Raw genomic sequence first — 19,562 nt, forward strand, 5'->3', positions numbered from 1 at the left:
CCCACAAATCTCCATTAACTGCAAGATGCTATCCTATCAATATGGGCCAACATTTCTAAAGAATGCTTTCAGCACCTTGTTGGATCAATGCCATGTAGAATTAAGGCAGCTCTGAAGGCAAAGGGGGTCAAACACAGTATTAGTATGGTGTTCCTAATAATCCTTTGGGTGAGTGTGTATATATATATATATATATATATAGCACTGTATACTGTATCTTTGAGATATATCTGTGAAAGCAGTTGTTGCCTTTGACATTATAAGAATGTTTTGTCATTTAATTATATAACAAAATTGGATTAGCATGTATCCACTAGTCTAGTTTGAGTTTAGTATTATATTAAAAGACTCCTGTTTCAAATGGGACTTTTAATGGAAACACAAGTGACAATAAAGAAACAAAAAAAAAATGCCCTACTAAATCTCATTTTATCAAGTGATTTTGGGCCCATAGAATCACTTTTCATTTCAGCGCCACACATAATTTGCCAATAACGTCCTCAGAACCTTTCAAGAACATAATGTGTGGTGTCAGTCCACATCAACAGCCCCATCCAGACGCTGCTTCATACCCTGGCTGCACCACCAGCACAGAGAAAACAGATAGAGGGCCATGCAGGCTGGCAGGTTGTAGAGAAACGCCATTATGAAGATCACAAACAGAAGAGCATACACAAGACCCTTGGCCATGTGACCCAGTGAGCAGAATTCTCTCAACAGCCTACTGCTGTTGCCGCCCACCCAGGACAGGTGAATGCTGGGTAACGGCGTGGAAAGTTCATCCTCTCCGTCCAATTTCTGGGGTTCTTGAAAGTTTCTGAGGGTCTTCCCAAGCTCAACGTCCTCTTCTGCAGAAGATTCCTTTGCAGATGCTGACCGAAGGAGGTGCCTGGATGGGTCAGTGCTAACTGTTGGATAGGTAGGTATGTGGGTGGGTGCCAATTTAGTAGCATGAATCTCAAACTCTTTCTTTTCTCCATCTGTGCAATTGTCACCCACTGCTCGTGAGTCCTCTATAAGCTCTTCTGAATGCATTTCATTCTCTTCAACACTAGCAGCTTCTATAGTCGTCTCATTCAGTCGCTCCTTCATTTCAAGTCCTTCGTTTGCCTCAAAATGGCTCTTTTCGTTTTTCAGTAGCTTTGTATTGTCTTTGTTAAAACTCTTGCTCGACGTGCATAATTCGTTCTCATTAATTGCCTTGCCTTGTATTTCTGCGCTGTGATCCGTAGTTGTCTCATCTTGTCCTTTTCTACAGCTTTCCGTGTCCTCTTCATGTAGTTCTCTACAGAACGCCCTCATTTCCACCTGCTCCTCACCAGCATCTTTATTTATATCCTTCCTTTCTGAAGAAGATCCCTCGGCCTGTCTATTTGCGAGTGGCACGTCCATGATCCCCGTAAATGTCAGGGTGCCTTTGACCGCTCTCTGTGTGTTTTCTTTAACCTTTGAGATGTCGGAGCTGCCTGTGCATTCTTCAGGTGAGATTACATCTCCGGCTTCTGAATTCTGAGTCTCGGTGTCATGTGCGGTTTGATTTTCGTCCCTAGGGTTAGCTTTGGTCGTGTCTTGACTCAAAGAACCGCTTGTGGGCTCTTGATGTGGGGCTTGGCGGTCACGAGTTGCCTCTGACTCGCTTCCCGTCCTCTCTGGCTCCGATCCCTGGGTAGAACATGGTAGGGTAGTAGCCCTTGGCTCTTTCACTGGTTGGTAATCCACAACCTGATCTCTAGAAGGACTCGTGATGAGATCCTTTGATTGCTCTATGGGAACAGATTTGATAGTTTCCATTACTATCCTGTCAGTAGACTCTTGACTGTGGTCTTCCTCAACTCCCTTGTCCTCCGTTGGGACTAAAACTTCTGACTTTGGAGGAACACATACTTGGTGCTGCATATCAGTGCTGTTAAGAAAAGATTCCCGGGCCTCAGAAGCAGATATGGCTAGGTGATCTTCAACCTGATATCTTGTTTTACTACAGACATCTGGAGGGTTTGCTTGGGGGAGTGTTGTTGTGGTACTGCTCCAATCCAGGGAAGGCAAAGGGACCTGGTGGTACATTAGTATTGGTGGTGTGTCCATACTGCATCCTTGTTGGCTGTGGACAACTGGCATGTCAGTTTTGTTTGGTATAGACGGCTTTGGGATGGATGTTGTACTTTCATCTGTGTTGGAATTACATCCCAACTGGGTTTCCATTGCTTCCTGAGCAAAGTAGTCCTTCACGCGAGCCAAACGAGCAGCTTGACGTTTCCTACGACGATCCACCTGTCAAAAAAGAGCGAAAAAAGGTAGCTTTCAACAGACTTAATTATGCCATGTTTGTAACAAGAGTCACTTATTCAGTGGAATATAATTTTATAAAAAGCATGAATTTCTCCTTACTTGTAAGTTACTGCTTTGCATTTAAAGAGATTGTTCCCCCAATAACGTTGAATATTTATCAGTAAACCACAAACTGGCAAACTAGCCATTTTATGGGCGAACTACCTCTCTAAATGTTGTTTTCTCTGCACCTCTGACCCTACCAGAGATTTGCAGCAGTCCTTAAGGGATTTGCAGGAATTGATTCCTGCTTCTTTCTCTGTTTTGTTCTCCCTAGTATGCCCGGTCCTGGGTGTGACTTGTTCTGTAAAAAAACAAACAAACCTCAGACTGGTCTTCAGAATCAAAGTTCCCCCTTCCCAGATCTCCACATAAGAAACCCACCTGAGATCTCACCACTCTCCTCTGCAGGTGTCGCCTCCGAGTAGGTCTTTTTACTGTAAATATAAGGCAGGCTTTCAATTACACTCACCGACCATATGTTCAAACATACCATCTCCAGTCAAAACAGAGTGCTTGATTGGACAACCAGAGAAATACATCTAGTTTTATTGGGAAATGAAGTATACATTTAGCTGAAACATATTTTAGCCCAGAAAGATAGTAAGGGTATCATTACAATAGTACATTTGACAGCAGTGGTTTGACCGTAACATTATGAAGCTATGATTATATTTTTTCTGCTCAAAGAAAACAAAAATAATGACTTTTTTCAGCAATTTCTTCTCTTCCATTTTACGTTTATCCGTGTGCATTCCTCTGCTTGCAAACAAGCACATCTGGGTTCTACATCAGACCGGCTGTGTGATAAGAAAAACACTCATATGTCGTTCACTCTCGTGAACGTGCATCGACTGACACGGAAGAGAAGAAATGGTTGAATAAAGTCACTATTTTTGTTTTCTCGTACGGTTGAACCACTGATGTCACATGGACTGTTTTATCGATGTCCTTACTATCTTTCTGGGCCTTGAACATGCTAGTTACATTGCTGTCTCTGGAGGGTCAGAAAGCTCTCCGATTTCATAAAAAATATCTTAATTTGTGTTCTGAAGATGAACAAAGGCAAGTAATTAATGACAGAATTTTCATTTTTGGGGGAACTATTCTTTTAAGAGTAGAATTGTAAGTGTGATTACTTGGTAAAAGTAGCAACACACGTCTTCAGCTTCAACACATCTGAGTTATACACCAAAGTTCAAATCCCAAAGTTCAAACACTTAGTATGAGTAATAGAGATGATTCTAGTCTGTGTTTTTGCAGTGTTCCCCACCTGATTGTTTTAAGGCAGCTCCTGATACCTTTTTGGTTACTCTCCTCTACCAACTTCTCCTTTTCACTCTCTTTATCTTTCAGATCACTTCTTCGTCTTTGGTGGCAGAAGACAATGTAGTTCGTCCCTCCATTGTTGGCCCAGAACGTACCAACAGCACTTTCGTACCTCAGACAGAACTCCACCCGCAACCCTTCGACCTGGAACGGAGGGATCAACACGAGGTGGAATGAGAAACAGTCGGTCTCACCATCGCTGGACCCGGGCATGTACTCTGCCAGCAGGTCAAAGTGGCTCTGCCAGCCGTCCAGAGTGACGTGGACGTAGACGGCCTTGTAGAAGCAGAGGTTAAGCACGCGAACGATGCCCCGGATCGTGGTGGATCCAGGGAGCAGTTCGATGCGCTCCAGTTCCAGCTTCTGCTGCTGAAGCCTCACCTCCATGTCCTGGTGCAACGCTGGGACATTGAAGAGGCATGAGATGTAATATTCCCCACCCTCTCTACCATCTGCATCCAGCCTTGATGAATCCCGATTGTTGTACTCCTTCACAGAAACCAGGTCCAGACCGAAGGCATCCGCAAATGACACCTTTCTTCGTATGGGTACCAGTGGGGGCTCGGGTTCCACCTCCTCAGATTCATCTCCAGAGCATCCTTCTAATGCCCTGTCCACCGTTTTCTCCAATTTTACATTTGTCTTGTTGTTTTTCATTGTCCAGTGACTATATATTGGAGGCTCTAGGTTGCAGGAGACCATGGAGAGTACAAGCTCTTCCCCAGTCAAGCCTGGGTAATGCTGGATGGGTAAAGTCTGAGAGTACAACACCAACTGCCTGAAACCGTCACTCACAACGTGACTAGGCAGATAGCGTCAGGTTGCAGCTGAACATTGTGTAGTTGCCAGGCTTAAAAATAGCTGCGGGTGCTACCCAACTATGCTGGTCTTCCTGGTCACTAGTGTCTGGTCGACGTGGGACACTGTGATGTGTTCATGTCATCTGCTGAACTCTGCTGAACCTGATAGCTTCGATTAAATGCTTTTGAATTATATATGTGTATCTGTCCTGAAACAACACAATGCTTCTGTTTGGAAATGTAGAAGAGAGTTGTCACATGGGAAATTGACTTAAGGGGCGATATCAAAGTAACAATAAGTTTTAAATGCTTCTGGTTTTTTACCTGCATATTGGTTTCAAACACCTAGATGAAACTGTCTTACAGAATAAAGACAGATTTTTGTGAATTCTGTTCTTCAAACTAAGTTTTGCAGTGTTTTTTTTTTTATGTCTGCTGGCAAGTGAGCACAATAATAACCACACTGCCATTACATTCAAATGATATAATGATAATATGTCAGGTTGAGTTTTTTTTTTTTTTTTTTTTTTTTTTTTTTTTTTTTTACAGTTTATATAAATCATTAAATGATTATTTCTTCTGGCCAAAATTTTTATTTTATTGTTTATGTTTTGACTGTGTTTTTTATTTTTATCTTATTAGTTATACTGTTTAAATTTAGTTGAAAAGACTTTCGGTCTGTAATATATTTTAAATGCACATTAAGATTAGACTTTTATTACATTCAGATATTATCTCATATTTCAAAACTAAAGTATTTTATCAAATAATTGTCAGTGATCAGTAGGTTCCCATTGTGACAACTTACCCCGTTTTGACAACCTGCTCTGCCATTGCACATAGTGTCACACAAGATCAGTGTGTGTCCAATAAACTGTATGTTTTATATAGCCAAGAGATGAAGGACTGAAATTATTTTTTTACTTCGTTAATTTATAAAAATGTAAACTTTTTATTTTATTTATATGTGCTTTTGCCCTTTATTGTATATTTATTTAATCAATATAGATCTTTGTGAGTTGTAAATTCCAGAAAACTGGGTTTGCTTTCAGTGTTTTTGTGCACTTTCACAACTGACCACTAGGTGGGAGTATCTAACCAATGATGTGTGCACTCTGTTTCAAGACTCAAAAGTGAATTCCAAAACATTCCAGTAGGTGGCAGCAAACCCTTATGTTTCAAGCAGTCTTCTCAAAACGATTTTCCTCCCCTAAAATCCTTATAGAAAATGCACGTTTTTGATTTCTTTGTTATAAAACCCATGAAATGGTGCATTTTCTTAATTAAATATTTTATTTAAATGGCATGCATGTGGTGAAACGAGAGCATCAAATATTCTATTTCTGATCAATTAACACAAAATTCCTAACACCTCTGCAGACATCTGGCAGATATTTGTTATCAGATTATAGAAGTGTTAAAATCTTATAATAAAACTAAGTGAAAATCTGCTATACAGTGCATTTATATAAATATGCATGAACAATATTTTGATGATATTCAAATATATATATATATATATATATATATATATATATATTTTTTTTTTTTTTTACATGACTATCCATCCTTTCTACAAATTTCATATTTAATACAGGTAGTTTTTGATACCACAATAGGTAATGAAGATAGTAAATTCATACAGAAACAAGAATAATTAATTCACAAAGGGAGACTTGTGATTTTATCAATCTTTGATCCAAATATAATTTTTCCCATTTTATTCATTTGAAAATTTCAAGGCAGTAGCACACAGTTACAGTTCACATACGATGCATAACTCACCATTACAGTATGTGTATCAACCAAAGAACTACGTAATTCAAACACATAAATGCTCAAAAGCAAACATCATTTCACAACATCAGTTGATCACTCAAATAATATTTCATCACAATGAAAATACAAATAAAAAAAGACTGCTGATGATCTAAAGATGTTCAGCTTGAGGTGCATTTAAATGAATCTGGGGTGTGTGAACTGAAGCAAGTGTTAATACATTTCATGCTCAAAATTTTTTTTAAGTTATATTAGAATAACATAAAATAAAGCCTGAATTTATGTTAAACAATTAAGGAAATAGAAAAGAAAGAAAGCACACAAAGCATTTTTCAACTAAGCAAAATAATTCTCAGTTGTTCCTTTGTTTCCAGCACACATCTTCAGATTCTATGCTCAACCTCTAGAAATTACACTTTTAATGACTTTATTTATTTCTGGTTTCATTTTATTTATTCATAATAAACAACATAATATATAAATATGTATTGATCACAAACACAGATGAATAGGAATTACAATTTAATAAAAAAATAAAAAAGTGAGTAAAAAACAAAAGAAGGAGAAAATAAATGATAGCACGCCACATTCCTCTTCCTTATCTCTACTGCTCTCTTCATCAGATGAAACAACTGATATTGCATTCTACTTATTAGTGTATTCAAAAGACTCGACAAACAAAACAAACTCCTTTAACTTCTAATGACTGTATTGTTTACCCAGCAGGTGGACATGACGTCACGTGGGGTCGCAGTACGCCAAAAAATAACAACAAGCTCGTCCGCGTTAGTGCCTCCCTGCATTCTAATAAGCTAGTCCCCCCCACCAAACTCGACCGATACATTGCGATGTATTGAATCGAGATACAAAAAAACAAGCCGCCGCTTCGCGTCGCGCGTCATGCGAGCGCATTCAAACAGGAGTCGGTGTTACTCGGGCGTTTTTTTACTGTTGCATCGGTAATAACAGCAGCACACTGACTGAAGACAGCAGCGTCTCGCAACTCCGAGCGGAGGAATATCAACAGCGCGTGTTGTGCGTTTGTTTTTTAGCGCTTTTTTAAACCACTGTCTCGTAAACACGCCAAACTTTGCAACCGCGAAGAAGGTGCATTCGCTTGTTTTGGTGAGTTTTTGACGTTTATGCCTTTCATACGAGTTTGACTTCACTGAGAAGTTGCGGGCGGCTTGTTTAGTGCTTGTCGGATGGTTTATTCGTTGTTTTGACAGTGTTTGTGTTGTTAGAGAGTTCGGGAGAAGTTAGTACTGTGATTCTGTCTTTATAAACAATAAACCTCCAATGACAGTTTTGGCATAGCTATTTGATTATTGCACGTCTTTTTCTGCTAAGCAACTTTTCTTGTATTTGTGAATTTTGGTTTTAAAACAACCAGTGTGAAACGTTAACATGCATTAGTTTGTTATTGAAAATAGCAACACAATTTCTATCTATTTAACAGTAAACGGTTTGAGTTCATGCATTACGGCATCAATTGTAAACATCTGGAGAAATGTAACGTTACATGATCTATAATTGATTTCAATATATTTACTGTTTGTACAGTTGTTATCAACATGAGTGCTTTATAGGTTTATAGTTTTTAATTTTTTGTAAGTTTCTAAAAAATTCAAATGAAATAAGATAATTTATTAATTGTAATGCACTCCTGCAGTAGTTTGTTCAATAATTTAGTTTTGGTATGTTTTTGAGGTTTGTGCTTTCGCATAAAATTTAGTATTGTCAGATTGTCACGAAGTGTAAAAAATACTGTATAGAAAGTTATATTTATTATTATATATGTAGTATTTAAGAAGTAACACACTCAAACATAATAAAGATCATACATAATGTATAGTAGATTTTATTATTATTATTATTATATTCTTATCAAGGTTAACATTAATCTTACCATGGTTGCTTGCTCCATTTCCATAATCCAGAGTGAAATCTTCCTTGCTTTGGAGCTGCTCACAGGAGAGGTGAGTGTCAGGACGGTAAGGTTGATGTATTGGAGTGTTAATGGACAGCACTCCTCTTAAGACTCTACATCTACTGCCAGAACAGTTTCAGTGGGTTCAAGGGATCTGGGACTAAATCAATAGGGTACATGACACTTTTTTTTTTTTTTTTTTTTTTTTTTAAACTATACACAAGGTGTATAGTATTACAGCTCCTATCATGGCTGTGATTAGCTCTGAGAGTTTTGGTTGCAGAAGCACCTCCGTTTCACTCTGGCAGCTGTGCAGGTGTGCATCACGCCGCTTCGTCACTCAATGCTGTGTCGCTTCAAAGAGGCCGTAATAGCAGTAGTAAAATTTCAAGCACACACATATACACACCTCGGCAGCTCCAGACGTGCTCTGTAACGTGAAGCCCGGCCCTTTGTTAGCCCCACGCAGTTCTTCCCAGGTGATTTTAATTAGCAGTGTTTCAACGAGCGTGATGTTTCACGTACGACACATGGAGGGAGGGAGGCACGGCTGACCCACGACAGGAAAGAGGGGCCTAAATTCGAATGATCCCGATGTTTTTGTAGTCACAGCCTGATTACGGCATTCATCATCGACTGGGGTGTGTGCAATGCACTGCTTCGCGTTAAAAGGAAAAAGACACATCCTTTTAAGATTAATGTGTGTGCATTGAGTAAAATAAAATCATTTGTCTGAGTTAAGATGCCACTGCGAGCTGGTTGTGCCTTTATTCGTATCGAGAATCATGTGGGTGGGACTCTTTCATTGTTTGAAATCATGAGTTTAATTCTTTCATATAGAGTCTAACAAAAAAAATGAAATAAAATGCACACCTGAACTTAAAGTTAAGGTGTTTTGAGGGTTTTTTGTTAGTTCTCATTCACGTTATCACAATAAGCGGCATATTACCCTGTGTGTATTTTAATATACATCTCTAAACAGGGTCATAAAACTCTAATGGCAATTAAGCCGGAAAGCCTTCTGTTTGTATCCATGCTAACTTCACAGAAATGTTTCCATGACAACCTCCATGCATGTTAAGGCAACCAGAGGTGATCAAGTCTTTTTTTTTTTTTTTTTTTTGGTTTTCGTTTTTCCCCCTCCCTTTCCTTTCCTCTCACAAGAGTGGAATTTGTGTTGACAGTTCTGGCCTTTAATGGCACTTTTGTGCCGCGTGAAAGTATTTGTTTACCGGGATCATATGCTGCTAGCTGTCAGCCTCGCAGAGATTGACTTCTCCGGATAAAAGACTGTATTACATGCATAAGAGGTCTTATGTGCTGTAATTATCCACATCATCCTAATGACGTTTGGTGTGCTTCAGTAACTAAGACACTGAGTGTTTCCTCTGAGGTCACCTATTAGAAATAAGAAATGCTTTTTTGTTGTTTTAAAGCATTTGTTTGCCTGTAGATGTATTTTTTATGCTTATTTGATGAATTTAAATGTGTAATGTTTTGACTAATGGAATGTTTCTTTTCAGTCTGAGGTTACAATGTTCAGTCTAGACCTTTTGTTTGATGTTTTTTTTTTTATTTGTGCATTTTTTTCTTCTTGAACATGGAATATAATCCCCAACTCTAGTCTTTTGACTGTGACGGTGCTCTTTCACACGAACGATATCACATGACCTTTATGGAGAGGTATTAAAATCACCCATAAGCATCTTATCTCAGTACAAATGCCCTTGAAATTATTAATTGTATGCTTAGCTGATATTATCATTGCTGATATGTTTTTTCACCCTTTTTTCAATTTAAAGGCATGACAGGATGTTGTTGGCTGAAAGCACTGATTTATTGAGCGTTTTAGTCTCTGGTTGAGTTTAAACCCTAGTCGTTGTGGATGAAGCGGGGTGTCATTTGTAGTAAACGGCAAGGTCAGCCCCACTCTGACCAAACTTGCCTGTGGCCTGTGACGAGAGGAAGTTGACTTGATGCTAGTTTGCGTGATGCTGTTTATGCCAGGCTTAGCTGAAGCAGACTCTTTATTTAAAATTGTGTGTATGTGTATATATATATATATGTATATATGTAGGGATGGGACGATAACCGGTTTTATCGATAACCGTGATAAAATGTGCTGAAGGTTAGTAATATCGTTTAAATATGAATTATCATTAAAACCGTGTTTGATTATCGCGGTTTTAATAACTCGCTATTAAATCATGTCCAGCCAGCAACAGTCTGACACAAGCGCAGCGCACAATGTTTTTTTGTTTTTTTTCGAGAAGGAATGGTGAAAGTCAGTGACTTTTCTATGCTTCTACACTTTTCATTGTAAGGAAGGAAATGCCACAGAATTTAATCTTTCTTTAAATTAAGTGCATAGAGTTGCTTGTTTTATTAGTTGTTTGTTGATTATTAAATATAAAACTTGCTGAAATGTTTTCAGTGTGAGTATCAACTATTTTTGAACACTTTCATCTCGTTTCAACAAAACCGTGATAATATTGATAATCGTGATAATTTTAGTCACTATAATCGTGATATTAAATTTTCATACCATCCCATCCCTATATATATATGTATGCATGTATATATGTATGTGTGTGTGTATATATAATATATATATATATATATATATATAATGTATATATGTATATGTGTGTGTGTGTGTGTACACACATACTCACACATAAAGATTCTACTTTTAAAAATAATTTAAAAATAATTTAAAATATTGATGCTGTCAGTACAGTAGAACCAAATTCTGACCTTCTAAGTGGAATCTCTGAGGACAATTCTGTTAGCAAGAGAGAACAAAAAAAAGTGTTTATTTGAAACACGTTGTGGAAAAACAGAGGATTTGTGACAGTAACGTCTCCTGACAGGCGTATTAGGCTGCAGAAAGAGCATCGGGCCCGAGGCTGAAGGCATATGGTGCTGCCTTCTGCTGGCATCCCTCTAGAACAAGTTGCAACACTGTGGCAGGGTCACAACGGGCTCAGGTTTGTTCCTCCTGCCCTCTCTAAATAATAACAGGGCAAATTAATGCTCCCTTTGTCTTTGACAAGGGCAGAGTGAATATTTTTAGTTTGACTCTTTGGCCCGAATTGTTGTTTTCTTGGTTTTGCTTCATGATGTTGTTGTTGAATCACTGAGCTGACGTTATTAGTTAATGTGTTTGACCTTCATGTTTCTCTATTGTTTTAAAGGAATGCCTGATTGCTGTGCTTGACATTTAATTTGTGTAGCAAAATATATTTAATGCTTACAACACTACTCTGGTTTTGCCATATTTTTGGATGTGATAACAGTAATACAATGTTTTTTGTTTGTTTTAGTTTTTTGGACCTGTACTGTTGTATTTTTCAAAATAACTTTGAGTAGTTTGTAAAACCATGTTTTTTGTAAGAATTAGTGCATTATTTATTTTATTAGTGATCTTACAAATTTAGAATGTACTGTATATGGATTATGGTTGTGTTAATCATTCATTACCATGGTAGATATAAAAAAAAACAATATTTGTTTACCATAATTTACCATGTTGCCACATATTATTGATATTATCAGTTTCAGATTTTTATTTTATTAGATTCATCATGAGTGTGGTAACAAGGAAGTACCATGGTAAATATTATAGTGTAATACCATCATTATACCACGGTACCACTAGAGTAGCTTTTTTTGTAAGGGTAAATGTAGAATAATCAGATTTTATTATTAAAATTTATATTATTTTCTTTTACATACATGTCATAAATCATGAATGTGCATTGTATAGTTTGTATCAAAATACCACGGTATTTCTTCACTATATCAAGGTATTTCCACAATAGTTTATTGTAAGATGTTTGTGTTGAATAATCAGATTTTATATTTATATTCTAGCCTCTAAATTTTTTTGACACTCATATATATATATAGCACATTTTAATAATGTCCACCAATATGAATCTATAGCACAATCGTATTTTGAATTATGAAACACAAGCATCCTTTCTGAACCGTAGCTATGACTCTGAGTGTGTGTTCAGGGGCCTGTGGGAATGTGTGTGCTGTTGTTGTGTTTGGTGCTCACAGTCTTTTAGACTGTGGAGGGTTAATTATACTCCCACTGACTCCCTCTTTGTCTTTGATAGGGCCACTTACAGCATATGGCCGCAGCAGTACAATAGTTTATTTTTATGATATTTGATGAGTGGTTTTTAATTTAGATTGTCACTTCTGGCAACCACCAGGGCAGATGGTGTAGATTTGAATGCCCATCAGAGCCTAAACACCCTCCAGGCAGCTGTTGCTAATAAACTTTTTTTCTCCATTGTTTTTTCCCTGTTTTCCCCAACGCAACACGTTTTAGGTCAAGAGGAGTCAAACCTGTTACAACACCTGTTTCTGCATATGTAGATCTGTTGTTTTGTCATTTCATTAAACAAGAAAAAAAAGGCAACAGTCCCTTGTGGTTGCAAATGCGACTGGCATCGAGCCCACTTGGCAGGGTGAAGACAGCGAGGGGAGGAGGGAAAGACACGTAAAAGACAACTGCTGTTTGTGTCACAAGACCGCAGGGCTGTTGGATGCTTCCGTGTGAGGATGTATTCCGAAAGGGCCCCAGTGGAGAATACAGTCTCCCACCCCACCCCCTCCCCTTGGTCTTTTTCATTCTCCGGAAGTTGAAACCTGGCACACGCGTGGCTGGCACACGCTCCCATTCAACCTCCTCCGCCATATTCCCATTGCTCTCTCATCATGCCATGATGTCAGAGCCCTACTCCGAGCCACATGTGCCGGTCCCGTGTGTGTGCTGCCTCTGGGGCTAATTGTGCTGGCCCCTCTTTGTAAACTGCTGGTGCATGCTGAGTTGAACCCAAAATGCATCTTTGAACCCTCATATACATTCCCTCTCTCTCGTCCACCACACTTTTTTCACCCATTTCTGGGGTAAATTGTGGGATTTGAGTTGTAATCCCATCTGTGTATGCAGGATGCAACAAATATGGCGTGAAATTAGAGGTTATTCCTCTGCTTTGAAGATTACTGTCATCGTTGTGGCAAACACAGCTTTGTGTGCTCCACTGTTACAAGCTTCCATCTTACCTTGAGGTACACATTGTTATTCCACTACCTGGGTGTTTTAATTTGGCCGTTGATCCGCGAGCTACCCTGGGTTTGGCTCGGACAGCCTCCTGTTTGAGGGTCCCCGTCGTGTGCTAATCTCCCCGGGCCGCTGAGGTATCCTTCCTGTGATTTAGCGCCTCTCTGCAAGCCTCTCCGGAGCGTCGCGCCATCCCTCTGTGATAGGGAAGTTCATTAGGGATGTGCCTTTGATGGGGCAGCTTTTCATGTGACTGCGCTCTCAAATACCTTGATGTAGAAGCTTAAGAAGCCATTGTGCCGCAAGCGCGTCTTATTTAGATCTGCATAGTAAATCAACCCGAGTAAATACGGGAAGAAGCAGATGGAAGCAAGGAGATAAGGCCTAGACGAACAATCACTTTTGTATTTTGTTATGATGTTGACAGCAGCTAAAATTCACTAATCTAGCGCCACTGATCTGCATTTCAAAGAAATCTCATTTAGCAGCAGGGAGGATAAAGTTCTTTTCATTGTGGTCGTGCTTCTTTTTTTTTTTTTTTTACTTGTATTCTTCATTAATTTATCTGCCGCAGATTTAACGTTGGGCCGGGCGCGAGCATGCTGCATGTTGCAAAGGGGATCTTAAATACCCTGAAAGCGGTAACGTCTAGACTGTGAACCGGGGGTAATTACACGTCCACTGATGAATGGAGGGAGTTTGAAGACTCATCTTTGTTCGGTGGGCCTGAATTGCTTGACTAGCACTGATAAGGGCCGTTCGGCCCTGAGTCAAAATATATTACGATGGCTTCCACCTCCTAACATGGGAATGGTATTTACTTGAAAAGGTAAAAAAGATTGTGTACTGTAATCTGACTTGTTCGCATAATGTCTTCTTTCATTCACACACCCCTCAGAGGGTCCGAAGAGGTATTCCTGCCCTTGATTTGAAATAGTTTATCATGACTTTTAATGCTGGGATTCATGAAAATATCAGACAGTGGCATTACGACAGCCTCTGCTAATGTAGTATGTGTGTATATTATTTGATCGTATTTAGAGATCTCGAAATGAAACAGGTCCAAGATTGTGTAAACCCGTCACCACGAGGTCATGTGAACTAATAGCATCGGAAAAGTCAATTCAAAAGGTCAGTTTTCACAGTCCAAAGACATCGCGGTATTAACACAAACTGGAAATAAGTTGGGAAAGAACGGAACATTAACAAGCTTTTTATATCACATTTCATTTCCAGAGTTTGTGTGCACGCGCAAAAAGCACAGTGTAATCTAATTTTTATGGTAAATCTCTCATTCAAATGTTGACTGAGCAAGTGAGCTTAAATATACTCTATTTGTGCTCCTGAACCGAGTGTACTTCCAGAATAACGAACACCATATACGTGCACGTGTAATTGAGTGCGCAAGATGTGTATCTTAATACTCGGGCTAATAGACAGTTTGTGCTATTTCCTCTAAACACTCAGTCTCAGTTTGTAACACCTCCTCAAACACAGGCAGTTAAAGTAGCGGCAGTTTGTGTTTGCAGAAACGCTCTCCTATGCAAACCCCCTCCTCTTTTTTGTGCAGTTCAGGGAGCACATTCCACGGGATCCTGAAGTTGTTAGTTGCCTACAGGGGTCTTTGGAATTCTGGGACAGAGAGAATCCGAAGCCATTCGGCTGGTTTGTGTGTGTGTGTGTGTGTGTCCCATACTGTAGCTTCACAAGTGAACTGTACTCTTCAAAAAAAGAAGTAATATGTTCCAACTTGCAGTTTTTTTTTTTTAAATGAGGTGAACTGAGCTGCACACGCTCATTTAGTTGAACATATCTGTGAGTGTCAGCAAAAAAAACGGCAGAAGCCTCGATGTAAAGTTTGATTTATGTTATCTTAGTTTTAACCTGCCAGGCATGGCAAGCTGTTTCGAGGGCAAAATATTTTCCCTCATTTCTGACGCATATTATTATTCCGGGTGTGATGTGTGTCAGTATGAAATTCAGACGAAGGTATCGGAGTGCGTTTAAAAATGTACCATTGAAAATTTTGCTATCTGATTATGTTATAATATATTTTTTTGTGTTTGTTTTTTTGACAGATTCTTTTATACTTGGACTCGGCTCTTCCAAACAAACGGACATCAACTGAAAGTTTCCCCTCAGGGTAAGATCGAAAAACACAGCTTCTCTTGTACTTCTGTCAACACTTTCATCTTTTTGGCAGATGCACTCTTTGAAAACGAGATAAAAAACTAGAGTGTGATCGTACACAACTGCGGCACGTTGTTGTGAAACGAGCCCACATCCAGTTATTTGATTGACCTGTTGTATTGATGGAGTGTGACAGACTTTGTTGTAATTATTTTGCAGTGGAGATGAAAAATTATCACGTGACACAAATGGTAAACCTTGTCTGTCATTGCAGTCTCCTTAAATATCACTGACGACATGGTTACACTAATTTTTTGCTATTTTACCACGTTTATAGCATTTAAAAAGGTAATATGCAAAAAAAAAAATAATAATAATAATAATAATGCATGCCTCAAGGAAAAAATATGTACTGTATGTTTACAAACGTTTCCCATTCTGTGTCGTTCAGGATGAAACCTGGTATGGCCGTTGCTCATAGCGCAGCAGGAGTACTCTGAAACCAAGGAGAAAGCGGTGAGTAAAAGCAATCTTTAAAGTGCTAATTTGCATGTTCAGTCTGTCTGTCTCGGACCATAATTGATATGTCCTCTCAAAAATCACTTCCATTATATATTCCATCAACCACATCCTGAGAGGAGCGTTAATAATGAGGAGTCCGGGGACCTCTTAAAGATTCTTGATGCATCATTATAGTCGAGCGAGTCCACTTAGTTTCTGACGGCCTCGAAGGTTGTGAGGTTTCACGTTAAAGGCAGTAGAAGTCAAGATAAATGTATTGTGGTGCATAACCCAGCAGGTAAAGATTTGAAGCATTTTATCCAGCTCCCTCCGGACCTTCATTGAAGCCCTGATGATGGTTTTGTCACCAAGTAAGTGAAAAATACGCATATGGAATCCCACCGTCTTTGAGAATGTGACCGCTGATTATGTGGAGGTTGTGGTCACCGTCATTAGCGATGTAGACATTGCCAGACAGGCGGCTACAGTTGCGAAGGGTAAATGAGAGAAACCTGCATCTATTCAAGGCAGATCATGCAGAGGGCAAGTTCATGTCATGTTTGATAATTTGAGTAAGAGACTTGTTGACACTTTAAGGGTCCTGATCTTAGCTACTGTAGGTACTCCGTTGCTATAATCATTTTTGTTCTAAAGTGATAATGAATGGAATCAGAAATTAAAAACTGTGGAACACAGTAGGAGAAATGCTGAAGGATGTACTGGCCAATCTTATACATTTAATGAATGGAGGGAAAAAAGGAAGTTTGTTTAAATATGTAGAAGTACAAATGAAACACATTTTTTGAAGGGTCCCCTGAAACTTTAATGGTGCAACCTGTATCCTCATTCATTTATATGGAAAAGAGTTGTAAGTACATTTTGGAACATTTCTCCATTTGAGTTCCAAGGAAGAAAGTAAGTAATACGGGTTTGGAACAACTTGCGTAAATGATGACTAATTATTTTGGCCACTTTTTGGGTAAAAATTTCCCTTTAATAATTAGTCTACAAATAATGATTGAGAATAAAATTTGAGAATTTCACATTACGCTAGCAATAACAGCCCATGATTTGCTGCCGATTTGCTAAACTCAGTGGAGTCCAGCGCTCAACTCGGCTCTGTAGAGAAGCGTCCATCAGTAAGGCTATTCCGAGCCATTACTCTCCCTTTGAGGTGCGGCTCTGATTAAAGTTTGCATTTGCTGAAGAGGTTGGGTGGCTTGGCTTCAGGCAGGGGCTGAAATCCCCAGAAGTCACTGCCTCACAAGGCTAACCAAAGCCCGGCTCCTCTCTCCCCACCTTAAAGAGATTTGAATATTAGTTTTTAATTTGACGAGTATCCACTTAAATCTTCAAAGATGAACTCTTAAAGCATATCTGTTCTGGAACAGAAGTTCTCTGATCAGTGCATAAAAAAAAGTATAATTGCTGCCCAACTTCACACCGCCAATGCACACACATTACAAAATCTACAGCAATTAAGCATATCTCACCCGAATTTAAAGATGAGGGATGGCCTTGCTCACTCTTCGGTTGGACAGACTAGTGTGTTCCTCACTTTGAAAATGTATTTCTTGTTCTAGTAGAGTGCCTGTCATTTCCATCTAAAATGGCTCAGAGAGAGCTTTTCCTCTCCCTGGAGTTGAGAGTAACCTCCATGGGGCTTTGCTCTGGACACTCAGAGCCGAGAGCTCGGAAGAATATCAAAGCAAACCGGGCTCCATCTCTCATTATGTGGCTGATTTGGGATTGGAAAGGGAAGGTGGTTGGGGATGGAGATGAAGCGAAACCCGGTTCCTCCTAATCTTTATCCCCCATTAACCCCCAGAACCCGAGCAGCTCCTGGGATCAGGTCACTGGTCAATCCCCCCATTTTGATCGAATATTTTAAACTTAAGACTTTTTATGATGGATGGAAAAAAAAAAGTTAAGGCCATGTGAGGTTCACTTCATGGCTCTGGTCTTTCTCTTCTTCTAAAAACTCTCTTCGCTTCATTGTTTTGTCTCCGTATAAGAAAGAAGGATTTTTTTTGGATTCTGCCCAACGTTCCATATTCCCATTAAGCTTGGTTTTGGAAAGGACTCATAAAGCCATGCTGTGAGCAAATTGGAGCTTGAGTAGCTCCTTGTCTTGCCCATAGACACATCTTTTTTCTTAAAAGTGATAATAAGAGGTTTGCAAAGTAAACTCTGGCAATAACGGTGGCGCCTTCATTCCCTCACTTCCAGGCATTCAGGTCCAGATAAAGCAAAGAGCTACATGCTAATCTTTCTTAGTGGCATCTATACAGCTTTATTTACTCACATCCCAAAAGACAGCGAGACAGAAGGAAACAAATCGAGGCCAGTTTGAAAAATAGAGCCAGAGTTTGTAGAGAATGGACAGTTGCCTTGAGAATAGAGTTACAAAAGAGAGTCTGCCATCATTCCTGATAGAGGAGACAGACCGAGTCAATGAGGTTATCGATCCGGCAGGACTGTTATGCTAATCAGCCGTCTGAATGGGCCGAGAGTCAGTGTCCTTCTCTGCGACTTCTGCTTGGTCCACTGGTCTTTTTAGCCTTCTAATACATGCCCAGCAATTCTGATATGCAGAACTCTATGCATTTTATTGTGAAGAAGCTATAAGCGCTGGAATGTTTCCAAGTGGCGGGAGAATTGTGAAACAAGACCCTCTTTTTGACATCAGAGCGCTCTGACACAAGTCTGACCCTGACGGTCCAGGTGGTGGGAATTAGTCAGACGTTTGCTTGCAGGTGATCATGTCCAGTGCATTGGTCTCACGCTGTCTCGTCCCCCCTGTGTGTTGCCTGGAGTATATTTTAAACTCCCCATGTCGTCATGAAATGGATCGCGGTGTAGAATAGTCATGGGTGGATTAGAAATGAATGGGCGCAGATTGAATATACGAGCATTTGAGTCCAATTACCAATTTCTGCCAATTTCATTGTTAAGAATGTGTATTAAACAACCACGACTCAGATTAGAAACTTATGTTCGGACAATTGTCACATCAACTCCAATTGAGTTGACTAAACGGGGATTATGACATGAAACATGCGATGGAAGCTGCTATTGGTTTCTTGCAGCCAATTTATTTAGAGGCTTTGAACCAACTGAGTATGAAGGATTTCGGCCTCCTGTGGAGTTGTAAGACTACTAGATTATGTGAATAATTGGCCACAAAAAGGATTAATTTAAATGTAAATTAGATTAAATTAGCTTAGTCTTATTTATTGTGTGTGTGTTTATAAAATGTGATTATTCTCACAAGAATTGTAGGATTTCAATGCATTTCTCGCATTTGATATTTAATATAAACAGCTAATGTTATTTTCGTAGGAAGAAAGAAATCTTATATGTTAAGAGTTCTCCCCTTCAATGCTTTGATAGCGATGTTTTGAAATGCTTTCTCCATTTGAACGCTTTGTCTGGCTTCATTCACAAGAAAAGCTTTACTACAAAAGATACAAGCCCACCACTTTGTTCTTCATGATAATTTGATCGTGGCTTGAAAAGTGATCTTGTGGAAGGATTGGTAGAGCCTGGAATTTGGCTTCCCCACCACAAACCGCAAGCCTGTACAATCAAACTGTGTCACGGTTACCTGATTTGATAGATGGTGAAACTGTTTGTTGTTGGGACGAGAGCAACCTGATTCGGGTCACATGTCCGTCTCAGACTGGAA

At 39.3% G+C, this 19,562-nt stretch overlaps 2 protein-coding genes across 3 annotated transcripts in view; one reads left to right on the forward strand and one right to left on the reverse strand.

Moving 5' to 3' along the window:
- Nucleotides 1-354: 354 nt before the first annotated feature.
- ppp1r3aa (protein phosphatase 1, regulatory subunit 3Aa) lies at nucleotides 355-4,403 on the reverse strand. The gene is made up of 4 exons (XM_059510764.1): nucleotides 3,599-4,403; nucleotides 2,710-2,762; nucleotides 2,529-2,629; nucleotides 355-2,268 (listed from the first exon to the last, which is right to left on the reverse strand). The coding sequence occupies exons 1-4, from the start codon at nucleotides 4,354-4,356 to the stop codon at nucleotides 532-534; spliced, it is 2,649 nt and encodes an 882-aa protein (XP_059366747.1). The 5' UTR covers nucleotides 4,357-4,403; the 3' UTR covers nucleotides 355-531.
- A 2,597-nt stretch (nucleotides 4,404-7,000) lies between these two features.
- Nucleotides 7,001-19,562, forward strand: part of LOC132105561 (forkhead box protein P2-like) — a 105,473-nt gene continuing 92,911 nt past the window's right edge. The window contains exons 1-3 of one of the 2 annotated variants that reach the window (XM_059510766.1): nucleotides 7,001-7,358; nucleotides 15,322-15,386; nucleotides 15,825-15,889. The gene's annotated coding sequence lies outside the window, so the exon portion shown is untranslated. The remainder of the gene's footprint in view (nucleotides 7,359-15,321; nucleotides 15,387-15,824; nucleotides 15,890-19,562) is intronic. The other variant, XM_059510769.1, reaches the window with a different exon arrangement.

This window comes from Carassius carassius, chromosome 26 (genome assembly GCF_963082965.1).
Source record: "Carassius carassius chromosome 26, fCarCar2.1, whole genome shotgun sequence".
In the NCBI taxonomy this organism is placed as follows: Eukaryota; Metazoa; Chordata; class Actinopteri; order Cypriniformes; family Cyprinidae; genus Carassius; species Carassius carassius.